The 16,815-nt window shown below is 38.6% G+C and overlaps 1 protein-coding gene across 4 annotated transcripts in view; it reads right to left on the bottom strand.

Moving 5' to 3' along the window:
- The window catches only part of inpp4b (inositol polyphosphate-4-phosphatase type II B), a 124,981-nt gene that overhangs the window by 92,879 nt on the left and 15,287 nt on the right, over window positions 1-16,815 (bottom strand). For 2 of the 4 annotated variants that reach the window (XM_026359898.1, XM_026359897.1), the window contains exons 3-4: window positions 16,255-16,373; window positions 10,182-10,298 (exon numbers count right to left, since the gene is read on the bottom strand). In XM_026359898.1, the coding sequence (XP_026215683.1) occupies window positions 10,182-10,298; window positions 16,255-16,373 (236 nt within the window). Of the gene's footprint in view, window positions 1-10,181; window positions 10,299-13,611; window positions 13,768-15,470; window positions 15,532-16,254; window positions 16,374-16,815 lie in introns of those variants that run through there. The other 2 variants (XM_026359899.1, XM_026359900.1) reach the window with 2 other exon arrangements.

Below are 16,815 nucleotides of genomic sequence, written 5' to 3'. Positions count from 1 at the left end.
GCGAGTCACACAGACTAAGTACAATTTGTACATAATACCCACCTAATTATTTGTATTATTACCTGTTAATACTGTTCTTTTACTTGTATAGTCTCCTCTAAATATTAGTAAAAATACAGCAGCACTGATCTCACTATCTTCACTAAGGGCTCCTTGTAACACTTGTGTGTAAACAGATCGTCACTCATGTTAACTTGTGGCTTTGCCCTGGAAACAAAGGGCGTCTCCTCATGGCAACAGAAGCAGACATCTGCTCAGCAGTTTTTATAAGCAATTAGCTTCTCTGCTTAGATTTAGTTGGTTGCTTTTAATGAGCATGCACTATTCCAACAACTATTTTCACAAATGACTGCATAAACCCTCACAACAAAACCCCGAGTGCACTTAATTTCCAACAATTGTAAATATTCATTGGCAGAATTAGTCACTTTATTGAAGTGCATGCCACACTATGTGAGAAAACAAAGTAATTATCTGGTGCCTTCCTAAATACAGTAAACATGGGATTCAAGTACTGTCAGCCAAAGAAACTGATATTATTACAGCGAGAAAGCACTTGAGAGGCTCCGGCTTTAGAAAGAGCCTAAATGTTTTCTAACACATCGCTCCAGTGTGACATGTTGCTGCTAACTGCCTGTCCACGGGGCTCTTCAGATGCCATGTGAGACATGGCAGAATGAGTGCTCACTTGTCAATAAAAATGATTTACTGTGTTTAAACTCTCTATACTCCAGGGTCAGGGACCGTTTATTCCCCCCTCAATTGTCATTTGTCAGGCTCCAACACTTACAAGTATTGTATGCTAAAGTATGCTAAAGGATTAACTTTTTAATAAGAAAATTCAGACAGAGCAGTGCTTTCAGGTTTTGGAGCCAATCTTGCCCTAGCTGTACAATACTTCACATTTAAGAAGCACTTTCATTCATTACTATGTCAGATTTATCAGTCTTATGAAAGGCAAATCTCATTCAGGTTTTGGACACTTGCCACAGAGTATCTATTCTGAATCTATAATATTAAAAAGCTGCCACGTTTTATTTAATGATGATCTTGATGTGTAGGTTGTGTCTACAAACAAGACAGTCTTTAGCCTTCTAATAGTATATTCATATTCATACTTCTTCCATGTTACTAATTCTTAATTAATCAACACTTTCCAGTTCCTCTAATGTAGCTCAAGCACTCAAAATTTTCTTTCAGAGGTGTTTTATTTCTGCCAAAGTCACAGTTTAACCAATTATTATACAAAGCAAAACAGGTTGCTCTCTCCTTTTTTGCGTCATGTTTTATCTTCTCATTCTTACTTGTAATGGGGCATGAAATGCTGAGGTCATTGGTGACAGTAATGAGAGCAGTGTTAAAAACAAAATAAGAGGCTGAGTAATCAAGTGAATAATTAGCAAGGCTGCAAGAGCAGCAAAGTTTTTACTTAGGAAAATACGTTAAAAATTAAAGAGAATTTATGAAAAGAGGATTTCTAAAGACACTCTGATGTCTGATGAAGGCAGATAAAAGAGGCTCTTCACCAGTTTGGAGAGGCAAGATAAAGTCCACATAAGTGTAACTATGTAATCCATCAAATGCACTCTTTGTTGCCAGCCGGAGTGGAATGTAAAATTAAATCTACATAAATGAACATAATGCATAACCAGCTGGAATGGGCAGAATGTGGGAGGAGCAAAAGTTGAACTTCTGTGTCCAGCTTATTATATCATAATCAATTGAACTGACGGATTTTCCTCTGGTGAAAACGACACCACTACTACATAGCATAGCTGTTCGCTGAAAGCTGAGTTTTTCACACCCAAGTGACAAACGTATGATTTATCCCCATCCATGAGGCAACAAAGCTACTCATCTCTGTGGTGGCTGGCAGCATACACACCTCTGCTCACAACTGATTTTTTTTATTTTTGACTGACTAAAAGAGCAGGGAACTCAACCAGCTCTGTTTGACATGCTATATTTTGTTTTCCCTATGTTGTCTCTGAAGGTCACTGGTTTGATCCCAGAGCCCGTTTTCAACTCTGCTGTGCCCCTGGTCACAACCCTTAAACCCCAAATACACAAATGGAGCTTTTCAGTGGCCAACAGATGAGACTATCAGACTTAGGTGAGCAGCTGTGGCCCAGAGGGTAGAGTTGGTCATCGATTCATTGCAGTGTTGGCAGTACAATTTGTGCTGACTGACCAAGACAGTAAAAAGAAAGTCAATCTGAATGGTTAATCAAAGATACATAAATGTAACTTTGTTTTGTAATATTTCTAGTTGAAATATGCTCTAAAACATATGTTAAATGTAAAGTATGCTGTCACAAACGTCCAGAAAATAATTATATTACTGCAGGTTGTAGTAGGTGTAAAAGCACTCTAAAAAAAATGCTTTCAGTGACGACAATAAATAAATAAGGCTCAAAAATATGAGTAGGGCAATAAATATTAACATTACAGTAAATTACATGTATAATATTGTTTTGACAATATTAAAAAGGACAATGAGGCAATAATGAAGGCTATAACTACACAAAAAAATCTAAACATGAACTAATTTACAGCTAATTTAATAAGGCAGAGGGCACTGTTCTGTATTCAGTGTTTCTGAAATACTTAATACCAAATAAATGAATACCAAAGCTGAGTGGATTCATTTTATAATGCTCATAGACAAAGTAACAGTACCAGCTTCAATTTTTCTGTTCAGCAAGACTGCTAACAAGTGAGTAAGCAAGACTGGGATACACAGTGAGGGAGAGAGAGAGGTCACTACTCTGACTAATTTTAGTATTGCCAGCTTGAACAGCAGTACTTTTCAGCACTTGTGACATTGGCTGACATTGCCACAATGATGGTGAAGGAAGCAAAGTGGCCGTCAGACAAGAGACAGTTCTTATCTGAGGACTGTTACTCTCGTAGGTTATCACTGCCCAGCTGTCCACCCAATCACTACCAGGACCTTTCTTGGATATCTCTGAGATTGGTTCTTTTAAAAGTGTGTTTGGGAGTTTCTGTGTGAGTGTGTGTGTGTGTGTGTGTGTGCGCATGTCCTCTACTCTCACTGTCTGCTCCGTTTCCCTGTCTGCCTCTATTTCTCTCTCCCCTCTCTCTTTCTGGCAGTAAACTTGTGCACTTACAGAAAATTCCCACCACATTGACACTCATCCAGCTAAAAGCAACTGGCTATGCCAAAAACATGTCAAGTCACCGCCTTTTACACATCATGATTATTGACAGCTCAGGATTAACTGAGGCCAGGATTCTCCATACTTCAGCAGTTTATAATTAGAGCGACAATTCACCATGGAACAGTGGCTGCTCAAACTGCCCCCTGAGATGTGGCTAATATCTGCCAGTCAAACCTTAAATCAGGTAGACAACAGAATATAAGAATGTGCAAGTATCTCAACAGGGCAGCGTTACGTATATCACAGTGACTGAAAGACGCAACCATTGTGTACCAAGCAATTTCAGATCAGTTTACATCAGAACTAAGGTAATTGTAGTTTTTTGTGTTTAAAATAATATGTAACTGGAAATTGTGACGTGTCAAACATATTCTCAGATACAGTAGCTGTATAAACCATAAAAGTGAAGTGCTTAAACAAACTCAACAAAGCTCAAAACCAAACCTGTCTAACTGAAGTAGAGAAAAGTAATTCTTCTATTTGTACAGTGTGCAAAAAATGAAATCTTTCAAAAACAAATTCATCCTTGCACTACAATTGGTAAGGCCAAAATTATTGTTTGACTTTTGCAATACTGACTGATCTAACACATCAAACTAAATATTTTACATAATATAGACTGGATAGTTTCTGTAAAATTGGATTTTTCCAACTTTTTGGAACAGAAAAACTCTTCTATTCTGAATATGTTCACAATATGTTCTTAATTATTGCAAAGTGGCAAAATATTTTGTTATCCACAATATAGAAGTACGATTAACACTGCAATTAATGTAGCTGTTCATTATGCTAGCAAAGCAGGTGAAGCTTATAAAAAAACAGGCGAAGCTAAGAGAAAATTTAAGCTAAACTTTGCAGACTTACTGACAAACCACTGCTTATTTGCAATACATTGGGTAAGTATGATGGTTATCAAGATTAACAGGGGGTGTAATAACTTCAATTTCTGTATTATGCCGCACACCATCTGGACTCTCTGTATGCTTGTTTGCTTCCAGGGTACAAACAACTGGAGTGAGGCCATGCAATTCCTAATTCCTGCCCCTAAGTCATTAATGTAACTACACAGGGAAATAGAGACTAAACTGATTCAAAGCAACTTAGGCTGTGGTAATTATTTCTGTGACTTCCACATTTACATGCAAATGTAGAATATCAAAACAAATATTGGAGCATGGTACTGTATATTAAGATATATAAATGTATGTATACTGCCTGGCTAAGAGTCACACTAAAACCTCTTGGGCTGCCTTATGTTTTGATTACAGCATACATTCTCTGTGGTGTTGTTTGGATAAGCTTTTGCCGTGTCACTACATTTATTTCTATGCAGAGTACATTCATTTCTCGCCCAGATCTCTGATTGATCTGATTGAACCGCTGCGTAAAGTCTTCTCCAGCACATCCCAAAGATTCTCAATAGGATCAAAGTCTGGACGTCATGGACAGAAATATATTAATCACTGCAGTAATTCCAATAGAAGATTCCTAAGTATATACTTAGTGAAATCCAGGTGGTGACTTTTAGTTTTTTTGGCCAGGCAGTGTAGAATTATCTACACTTACAATCCAAAAAAAAAAACAAAAGTGTATCCAGGTGAGTGCATCACCTGGATTTCACTCAGCAAATAGGTAAAGGTCTCCCATTGGATAATTACTGCATTGATGATTATGTTTCAGCTGTCAACAAGTTATTTAACCTTAACTGATGCAGGAGCTTCATATTTCTTAACTAATCATGTCTGAAGTCCCGTGGTCATGGAAAAGATGTTAATCTGTTTCAGAAGGGTTGAATTATTGGCATGAGTCAAGCAAATAAAACATCTAAGGAGATTGATGAAACTACTAAAACTGGGTTATGGACTGTTCAGTGGAAGAAGGTCATGTGGTCTGATGAGTCCAGATTTACCCTGTTCCAGAGTGATGGGAGCATCAGGGTAAGAAGAGAAGCCGTAATCAAAGGTAAAAGAGGTCAATCGAAATATTAGTGTAGTTTTTTTTCCGGACAGGCTGTGCATTTTTATAGATCTAAATATATATGCAAGGCTGTCAAGTTATCACAGCATAAAACAATGCATCTGAAAGAAGTAACAATAATGAGAATAGAGGTATGTCGCAATTTGATTCCAAGCGTGCACATTTAACAGGAAATGATTTTCCTACATGAAAAATGTTTAGAAATCATATTTAAACTGGCATGAAATGTTCACGGATTGGACCCACTGAAAGAAAAATCCAGCAATACTTCATCCTACCCAAGATTTGAGGATACCGCTCATACAACCTCGATCCAATTTTCTTAGCATGTGTATGTGGCAAAAAGGTAACCAGTATGAGATAGAACTTTGATTAGTCCTTTCTCCATTGCCCTCTGAGTCAAAGATATCTTGCTCTATCCCTTTAGTGGAAAGTGTGTGTATGTGTGTTCATCAGGCAGCCTGTGGCAGCCAGAGGATAAAATGACCATTACAGTGACACAGTAAAACCCTCTCTGCTTGTGTTTTATTTGATTGAATACATTTTATGGCAGCTTTATGGAAATGAGTGGGCATGCTTGATTTTTCCCGTTTCATTCAGACGAGGTCTTTTGTTTGTCACACTATGGTGCACATCACAGGAGCCAATCAAAATTCTTCACCATGACCAGTAATAGGAATGCAAACTGAAAACTGCATTAGACGTCCAATCCACATTGCAGAGAGCAAAGGCAGGATAAATGAGACTGTGATTAGAGAGAAGAGCTCTTCCAGAAGCAGCTGTCCTATTCCTTTATACCACAAGAACACCCAGTAATAGGTTTGCACTGACAACACACCACAGGTTTGTCATTAGCACTGTGTCTTCAAGCCTCTTCACAGAGGTAAGAGAGCACAAATGTGATGTACCCAGCACACACAAATAATCTTATTTGTGCCTTTCATATGCTCTTAACTCAAGGCTTTTTGAGTCCTACCCTTCTCAGATGAGCCTTTCTCTGATTTTTGATCAACTTTGAAGATAATAACTAGCTCCTGAGATTTATATCCAAGAGCCCTAAATGGTTTGTCTGACCACATCTTTCACTCCAATTTCAATACAGGTAAAAGCTGTTTTATACTTAAAACTTACTGGAATCAATGTGCTCTTCTCGAGTCTGAGTTCCCGATGTAATTATCATTTTGTGCTTTGTACCATGACAGCTAGAGATGGATTCCTCTCATCTCTAATTTAAACAATGTTCAAAACAGGAGAAGGCAAATTAGATATGCTTTTAGTCAGCTTTGTTTAAGTTCTTATACTTAAAGATATCGTGAACATTTGATGAAATTCCTTTAAATTATGTGATCTCCATGACATATAGCTCTTTTCAGCAACAGTGAATATTTCATGATTCAGTGATGTGAGAGTGAAAGCAAATTTATCGCCGCTGCGAGCCATTCAAAGTGCAGATGCAGGTGAGACATCAGTGACAAAGTAAGGCTAGCCTGTCATTCTTTGACAACTGCAGCTTGAGGGGGGGGATCACTTACACCTGAGAGATATCTAACCCGTCATACTCCTCCTCACACCTCCACTCCCTCTTATCGTTTTCTCAGCCCTGTGCATGTTCTCAAATATTCATGACCATGCAGCCAGTGTCATCTTAGAATATCTAAATGGGAGGCCCAAGGCAGAGGGAAATCATCCTACTATGAAATTCTGCAGTCCTTCTACGAATGTTAAAGCAGTCATCTATAAACTTTGCTCCATCAGTTTCCTCCCCTCACTGTTTCAATTTTTCTCCTCTTATTTCCACTTCAAAACTCTTACAGTGAATAGACTGCATGACATATCAGACAAAATGGGAAATTTGCACATTGTTTGTATTATATATTCAGTGGTTACCATGTGTGCTGTCTGTTATCCACTGCAGAGCGATACATAAAACTTTTGACAGCTGATTTGTAAAACACATACATTGACCAACATGGCACAAATTGCTTCCATGTTTGTGCTCTCTCTAAAAAAGCAACATTAAATAACTGAGCCTTGGCTGAGTAATTCCCGATCTGCCACTTAAGTTGCTCGGGGCTGACGCATTGTGCCAGCTCATGTTCAGGGTCATGCCTGTGTCACTTAGAGAGTCTCTAATGAGACCCAGACAAGCACGCTGTGTCCATCCGAGCGAAGCCGCAAATCTAAAAGCCAACCACAGCACGAGAGCAGTGGTGCCAAAGAAACAGAGAAGAGAGAGATCCTTAACTATTGCAAGACCATCCATGAGATCCAACAATAGAAAGGAAGAAGCGATTTGGTGCAATTTTCTAAAATGACAACAGTTTTGATCATTAATTGCTTCTTTCTTCTTCTTTTTTTTTTTTTTTTAATTAAATATGGTCACAGATAGTTGTGTTGCAACTCATCAATCAAGACTTTTTTCCTTTGAAGGCTGTGGGTGGTGTAAAGATGAGTGAAGACGGTAAAAGGCTCAACAGCACCTGTCCTGTAAGTCTGTTAGTTCAGCCTTAAGCTCCAAATGCCAAGCTCAAGTGAAATGTTGTGTTGTATGTCAGTGATATTCCTGACAGACTGACAGGAGCTACTGAAAAATCTCACAGAAAGAGAGAGGAGCAGCATGAAAGACAGAGCGACAGTCAAAACCCAAATTCTAAAAGACATGATAAAATATTTTATCCTACTTGTACACTGAATTAAAAATGGCTTGTTTCTAGCAAAACTGTTCTAAGAAACTAGAATTTTAGAAGTAAATATTTTACCCGGAAACAAGAAAAAAATTCTATATCTGGCTTGTCTGGACACACAAACCTCTGGTGGCAGCACACTGCGCAATCCAACATGAATATTCAATTTGCAGCTGTTGCTAAACTCATTTCTTTTGGGATTGTGTTTCAAGGCTGAATCTTAAGATGCAAATGACTAAAGTTAATTAATTACAACCATTACAATTCACATACATAAAATTCATTTAAATGACTGTGGAGTTTTTACAATACACAACACTACATGTCTGCTCTGTATGAGCAACTGTTTAAATTAAATTTCATACATTCTGAGTTTCTCAAACAACAATTTCATGCTGCGATATGAGTTACCTTTTTTTAAATGAGAGAATGACATTTAGGTCTATAATTTGTTGAAACTGGGTACAAGCACAACAACAACCTTGGGGAACAAGCTCAGAACCAATTTTGTAAATTTGGCAAACAAATCCAGAAAGAAGCTGGAGCAGGATAAACATATTATCAGCATGTGGAGCCTGTATCCTCCCTTTATTACAAGAAAACATTGTCCAGGGCACTTCGCTGAGGAGAACACTGTCTACCAGAAGTGTATATCCTTTAAATATGGCATACCAATATGCATGCAAGACAATGTGAAGCTCCTGTTTTAGATGGTAGATGTGTGAGGACACATAATCCTCTGTGAATACAAAACAAACCAAACCGGCCAAGTTATTTAAAGCTTGTAGTCAGAAAGGTATATGGGCATGTTTACATGCAAACGCTAATGTCAGTATGCAATATTTTGTAGGAAAAGCAATAGGCTGGCGTTCATGTCACAGCATGAACTGACAGCTCCACATAATAATCCCACTGACACAAATGAAAATTCAGAATAATAAAATCATTACTAGGTGCAGAGTGGTATACGTATCAGTCTGTTGTTTACACAACAAAAAAAGGCTCTGTCAACTTGTTGTGTTACCTGAAGATTAAAGCAGTGAATCAACATCTATGCATAACTACAACGACCAGGTCACTCAAATGATACCCTTCCTTTATTATTATAATCACAAGTAGAGGACACAAAACTCCACATAAATGAAAGGGTTCATTAAGAGAGAACAGCTGCGCTTCTGCAACAAAACACAGCTGGGTACTTTAAAAATAGTGTCCTCTAAAAAAAAAAAACTAAAAAAAAAACAAACATTCAACACCATTCAAATCAAACAGATTTAAAATTGGCTGTCAAATGATTTATCAACCAGTTGATGTAAATGATTCATACATGAGGTGATTCTTATTTTTACTTATTTGCTTTCTTGTGACTTTGTTCTGAAAAAACATAGAATACATTAAAAAGGTTTTTGGAGCTCATGGCTGGTGCTGCTTCAGATTGCAATGAGAGACTGTCTCAGCAGGTGGAAAAATCAACACAAAGTTTTAGACGAAAACAAGCAAAACATAGCACAACACACCCACATCGGTGCATGTAGATGCTGTCGCCTTAGTCATACTGTAAATTCAGAAAAGAAGTAAGTTATGCTCAATAAAAGTGACCTTTCAATTATGTTTGCACTACTGTTGGATTTATGCCGGCACAAAATCAGAGGCCTTAATGTGATACATTTGCAAATACTAACCACTGTTATAATGGAGTCGCGGTTCATCATAAAGCTCATGAATGCTTCATAGTAACTTATGCCAAATTAAGGTGTTGGCAGTCAGGGTTGAGTGAGGTTCTTGATTAATATAATACATATATAAACTGAAGAGCCACTTATAAAGTCTGTTTAAAATGTGTAGAACAGACGGGCCGACCCATTCCAAATTCTGTGTCTGGCTCTCTCTTCTATGTCTCTCTCCCATTTCTACTGATGTCCCAGCTGGTTTTCCCATGGGATCATTGCCAAAGGACGGGCTTTCACGCTCAGATGCTCATCGAAGGCTACACACCCTTTTCCTTTAAAACTCAACATTCTTGGTCTGCGACTGACTCAAATTAATGATTTCTAAGATAGTGCCAACATTTTCGGCCTGCTGCTGTATTACAGCACGAGTCTCAGCACATCTGAATCTGTGGGATAAATGTAAACATAATGAGATTCTGCAGCAGAATTCTCACAGCTCTTTATGTGCATCCCCTGTAAATCTTAAAGCTCAGTACTCCATCTCCAGAACTTGAAAGATGACTGCTTCACAAGTGGCTTTGAACACATTCTGATTATTGCTCTCTCACACTGCATTTTCAACGTGCAAACATTCAAAATACACAGAAAAAGATGAGCCATTTACTCACTGATTCCTGGCTCTTGTCCTTTGCATCATACACAGTTAGCTTGACTAGTGTCTCTGGGCTAGCAGGATACTCTGAAGGGAAGGTCACCCCCGTCAGAAACAGCGGGTCTTTGTTTGCCTGTCAGAAAAAGGGAGAACACAAAAAAAGCACGAGCTTTACTACATGCATTTGTTTGCATGTGTGTGTGCAGCCTCTTGCACATTTGTATGGGAATACACATGTTCATGAAAAAGCAGGAAGCCAAAGGGAGAAAAGGAGGGGGGTGTCTTGATGGGTAAAAGAGCCAACAGCTGGGCTCAGTCTGTCCTCCTCCTCCTCCCCCCGGCATTTCTTCCCACTCGCCTCCCCCTGCTGCTTCTCCTGGGCACAAAAAAGGAGACGATAGAGCTCTCCCTGGTGGGTCTACCTGCAGCTCTGGCATAACTACATTCTCTAAACTGAGACTGCAGGCTAGGAGCAACAAATGTTGACAGGTAAACTGGCACAGTGGTAATGTGGCAATGAGATTAAACCAGGTAGCTACAGCAGCCAGTGTTGAGTTTTCAAACGCACCAGAGGTCTGCATGACATTAATGACTAATATTCACTCACAACTTCCTTGATATTAAATTACCAAGCCATAACCTTTAACTTCTATGTCTTCTGAATTTCAAGACTTGCTTGGTCACAACCTTTGTATGTGAATATCTAGTACAGAGGCATTTTCTGACAATATCATGGTTGTACCTACACAAAACTGAAACAAACAAGTTTGTAACCCCCTAGAGTTTTCTCTATATGAACTAAGAACATGATCATATTTTCATGTTCAAGTCCTAAAACTAGACGAAGAAAACGCAAATTAAGCAATAATATAAAAAGCTAATACATAAAAACTCACACTGGATTGAAAGCTCCATCATTCATGGCATATCACGCTGATCCAGAAGCAGCAAGGTAAACACAAACAATGATCCGGCCACCACCATGGTCTATAAGTTGTTATGCTAGAATGCAGACTTTGGTCATCATCAAACCCAACACGTCTCATTCAAGACAAAACATTCTACAGAACATTCCTCTAAAGGCCTTGAGCAAACTGTACACGGGCAACAATATTCTTTTTGGAGGGAGAAAGAAAGAGAAAGAAACAAACTATTACAGTTGACAGTCAATGATGGAACATGTTTGCCACTGCATCTTTAGTTTCTTTGACATCACCCTGGAGTTTCTTGGGATCTCCCAAACTTGCATATGTGTTGCTTTTAGGGTGATCGTTGTTGGTTGACCACTTCTGAGGAGGATAACAAAGGTGTTGAATGTCCTTTTTAACCATCTGATAGTTGACTGGAGGAGTCAGAATCCTTTAGAAAGTCTTTTGTAATCCTTTCCAGCCTGGTACGCATCAACATCTCTTCTAAGGTAACAAACATGTTGTCAGGAACATCCTTTGATACTGAGGACCCAGCTTTTAATTATGCAGGGCCTCCCTGACTGACACCTGACCTGATTATCTCACCTTTAAATAAGAGGTTCACACACACGGCTAGTTAAGATCGAGTCATTTTCTACAATAAATAGTAATAATAATTGTAATTTCTTGTTTGATTTGCATAATTAAAAATCTGATCATATTTCAGGTCATATGAGCACAGAGAAAATATAAAGGGTTAAACTTTCAAGGATCAGCGTACAGCATCGAACATATTGAAATAAACATTCTTATGAGAATAAAAACAAATCTCCTTAAATCAGATTTCATGTTCTTTGAACAAATGTGTTTAAAAATTATAGTATTAAAGGCTTCTAATTATTTAAGGTTAATTTACAAGTCAGTTAAAAGGAATCGTTTCCATATATCCCCTGACATTAGATATAAAGATTTGATTTGTTTTCACATTCTGTTACATACAAAGTATCCCACAACATGTGTGTGTATGTGTGGATTTGTGTCAGTTCTAGCTTAGCAACGTTTTATCAACCCTCTCACAATGATTATCAAACTTTTACTGTAAAAATGCTTCCAAAAAGGTCTACGAAAGACAGATTAACTGTAAACGAATAGTAAAATATTTCGTTCCTGCACTTACATGAACTTATGACAAGAGACTGATTAAAAATTAATGAGCAGAATCAAAGTAGCATAGATAGAAAGACTTTCAGAGTCAATTCAACATTTTGTAGAATAGTAGATAAACTAACTTCATTTGTGTGTATTTAAAGTTTCCAAAATCTGTAATCAATTCTAATGTAAGTGAAATTTATTGTACCAGGAACTGAAAGGCTTCCTTGGGAAGATTTGAGGATTGTTAAGCTATTTGTTATCATCTATTTGAATCAATTCCAAGCACTCTATGTTTACACTGAGGCCCTCTTCTTCCTCTGCTATGATCTGTTGGGCGTCTCTGCAAGGCAACCCATTGGGACTGTGTGGGGGCTTTTAATGAGACAGACACAGACAGACTGGCAGACGTATGAATATATCCCTAGTTACACCCTTGAGTTAAATCAAGAATCATAAAAAACTAATAAACAAACAAACAAACAAAAAAAACATTTAAGGCTAGTATCAAGTCAATACAATGATAAACACCACTGCATATATTTTTTCCATACTGACATATGTAGCAAATATGGGCATGTTATGGGTTTGTTTCATGTTTTAATTAACCCCCTTTTTTTAATGAGACAATAAAAACGTGATCATATCATCATGATTTGTCTTTTTATTTTTACATTTTTTACATTTTAAATACCGACTTATTCCATAGGTCTTAATCAAGACTAAATCAATGTTAATTAAAAGAGTTGATGTCTGGACAAACTTCAAAATACACATTTATTTAAATAGCGAATATTTTGATATTGTCAATCTTTTAATTAACAACAATCCTTTGAAATAACTACTACATACTAGCAAAGTTTCTGAACTGTGCCTCAAAGCCCAAACATTGCACTTATTAAACAGATGTAAAAGTAAATGTCTAATCAGCTTACCTGCAGCTCGTGTAAGATTCACACCAGCAAAAAAAGGGGGGCAGAGCGTTAAGAGTTGCCTTTAAAACAGAGTTATGTGTTCAAATACAGAGAGAGAGCACACAGACCAGCTCCTCACTGCACCACTAAGCCATTGATCCTTCAGAAACATTCAACGAGCTGATGTGGGGGATAAAACGGGTCCCTTCTTGTTTCAGCCTCTCTACACATAGTAATACCTGTTTGATGCCCAGTGCCATTTTGCTGTGTGGTTTGTGTAAACAAACAACCTATACATGACTCAGTGCAACAAGTACACTCCTTTGAGCCTTGTTCAAATTTGGATATATATCACTACTGTACACTGACAAAAAGACAGGCAGAGTTATTATACTCAAAAATGTGCAGGTATACACAGACATTACCCCTTACACCTCCCTCACTGGCACACTGAATAGGCCTCATTCAGACTTACCAGCATGCTTGGCAGCCTCAGCTGTGGCTGAATCTTCTTAGCGCTGCTGCTGATGGGCTGAGATGAGCTAAAGTGGTAAGCCTGTCTCCATTTATACAGAAGTAAGCCAGTCTGTCATACAAGTGGCCAACATATGCTGTGGGAGACAGCTGCCCCTCTCTCGTCTTTTTGTCCGTTTGGGTTGGAAACCTCCAAGGAATAGCCAATTTGAGCCATTACAGGGTGTGAGTCTGTGTTTGTGTGTGATTGGGTTGGGGGCGATGGGGGTAGGGGAGTATTCAGACTTTAGTTTCCTTACACTGGAGGTTTTTCTTCCTCCCGCTCATAATTACACATACAGACTTGACTTTTTGGACTTGTTCCAGGATGAGGGTTCTTAGCTTGACTAGCATGACATCAAAGGCCGTTTTTATCCCCTGTCTTTGCGTGACGTCAAATCCCCTCGAGTACCACCACTCCTGAACCCATTGCCCATGTTTTAGCAATGGGATTTTCCTACACGGACATATTAGGGTTTGGCAGAAAATACAGCTTTCCATCCCAATTCCTTGTCTCTTGTGTCATTTTAAAAACACTAAGAAAGCATGCATATGTGGAAACACAATTTAAATGAGCGAGCACACAGAGAAAAACAGACGTTATTTCTTTTCACTGAGCAGAGCTCAGAGTTATTAGATTTGTCTTTTGTTTGAGTTGTATAACATACAGTTTATTAATATTACTAAGAGTGATATTTGGAAAGTCACTTTCACTATCGTACAAAGCATTTCCTCTTAGGAAAAAAACCCTAACCCGAAAACCAAATGATTTGAAAAAGTAAAAAAACTTTTACACTTCCTCTAAAGAACTGATAAATCATTTCATATTGTCATTTAGCAGCCACTGTGTGCTGAACCTTCTAAATTTGTGATTTTCAATTAAAAAGAGCCCTAACATTTGATTATAGGACATCACCTAAATGGTTAAAATGGCAAAATAAACTGTTTTTTTTTAACTCTATAAATAAACTAACATTAATTTAATTTGATATATTCCATACTTTGCGAACTTTCAACTCATCTAAATAGTGGTACATTTTAGATTTTAGATCCAACATGATTAAAGGCCACCCTGTTCTTTCTAACCGACTTCTGTTCGGTGAGTCATGGGTAAGACTAGAGTGGGCAATGTAGCAGCTGGTTGTTTCATCATTTATCTTCTAAATTAAACTCTTATATCATATACTATGAATTTCTTATAATGCACCTATCACATGAGTCGGACTAATGTTTAAGCTTTCAGACAGCCAAGTCTCCAATCAGTGTCCAGCAGAGCAACCGGCAGCTGTTGAGGACTGGCATCCCGGGAATGTGACAAACAGGAGAAACACAAGTGGCAGTGCGCTGCCTTCAAATTCATACGGCACACAGTCGGGCTCTCAGGCACAGAAAACTACACAAACACACACACAGGTCACAGAAATTAATGAACATCTGATGCTGTGCACGTTGGACACCGACATATGAGTGGGAAACCCTACCGGTTGGCACTGTCCTCACTAGTAACCTCTGTCACTCTTAACAACACACAAAGGCTCCATTCAAAGACAATGTCAAAGTCACAGTCAAATTTCAATATCACCCTTCTGAGTCAAAATGAAATGAATATTACTGATGTAATTGATCTGATTTCTGTGTGAAGTGCTAAATATATTGGCACACATAGTAACAGTAGTGATGTTCACTTTCACAACACTATCCCAGCTTATAAAATGATTAAATGGCCCAGACAACTCCTCAAACCATCTTTAAAATCTCTTACAAAGATAGGAGCCTCTGTTTTAAAACAGACTTGTAAAATTACACAGAATGTGCACATACCCTCTTTTTGCGCAGTCGAAAGCAGTCCATAACTTCAGATCCTACTCCATATCCTGAACATTACAGCCATGAAATCAAAACTCCAGTGGCACTCAGAGTGTGTGCGGAGCTAGCTGAGCCAGCATACAGTATCCTACCACATCCTGTGTCTCCACACACACACACACACACACACACACAGACAGACAGACTGCTGTTCCCTTGACAAGACTGAGGGGGGAAAACCAGTTGAAATGCAGTCTCTAATGCTAATTTAGTTTTTCTGGATTAGCAGGAAAATAAAAGTGTCTCCATTTTACACGTCAGGAAACTTTGCCCACATATAAGGAAAGAAAAGAAACGCTCATGTGTATGTACATGTGTGTAAGTGGGTGTTCCACAGTGTGACAAGGGGCAGCTGTTGCCGCCCAAAAAGCACATGTGTGACTGTTGCCTAAGCAACAGCACTGTCACACCGAAGGTAATAAAAGAGGCATTTAAAGGGGTCAAAGAACACAGGACACTCTCACTACAAGGAACTCCTACACAATGAAACCCACAAACACTTTATGTATTGACAGATAATGGGGAACCTACACAGAAATTCTCACAGATGTCTGGACTGTCACAGGAAACAAGAGGTTGACCCTCATAGTCTGGTGAGTCACATGGGGTGGGGATTGCAGAAAAAAGGAGGGCAGACCGAGTTGGAAAGATCACCAACCAAGACACCGTCACTCAAAGATACACTGACACATCAAAGGTCAGAGAGAGGATGCATGAGTGTGCATGGTTGTTGCCTTACCTCCACTATCTCTGTGCAGGCGTGAGAGACAAGATGTTGCTTGTGGGGATCTATGACAGACACCTGGACCAAAGCATTGGGCTTTCTGTCTCTGCCTGAGGCCACCAGATCATTACAGGCTGTAGAGAGGAAGAGAGACAGGTAGGTGAGAGCAGATAGGAGGACATGAGGTAGAGAAAACAGGAGATGAGAGAAGAGGACAAAAATCTAGATGAGACAGGGAGAGAGTCCTTTATATGATGAATGTTATAGGCTAAGAAAAAGTAAACATTAATAAGAGGAAAAAACAGAAGAAAACAGCTATGGCATTTATAAATATGTCCTGTTGGATTAGAAGTCACATGATTGAGCACTAAAGAGCTGCATTAGCACAGAGGAAAAGAGGAGTGAAATTCACTGTCCTCATTCTCTGAGGCCTCAACCTAAACCTAAAACACAATAACTGTTTGAGGAAATATATAAGATCAATAAAGTATGTCATTCGTACACCGAGATAAAAATTTGTTGCCCCAGCAGATGATTAAAATGATAGTCAGGAAGGTAGAATCCCTGCTGGCACTG

This window comes from Anabas testudineus, chromosome 1 (genome assembly GCF_900324465.2).
Source record: "Anabas testudineus chromosome 1, fAnaTes1.2, whole genome shotgun sequence".
Taxonomy (NCBI): domain Eukaryota; kingdom Metazoa; phylum Chordata; class Actinopteri; order Anabantiformes; family Anabantidae; genus Anabas; species Anabas testudineus.
Note: the sequence above shows the minus strand (reverse complement) of the source record. Positions and strands in the feature narration are given on the sequence as shown.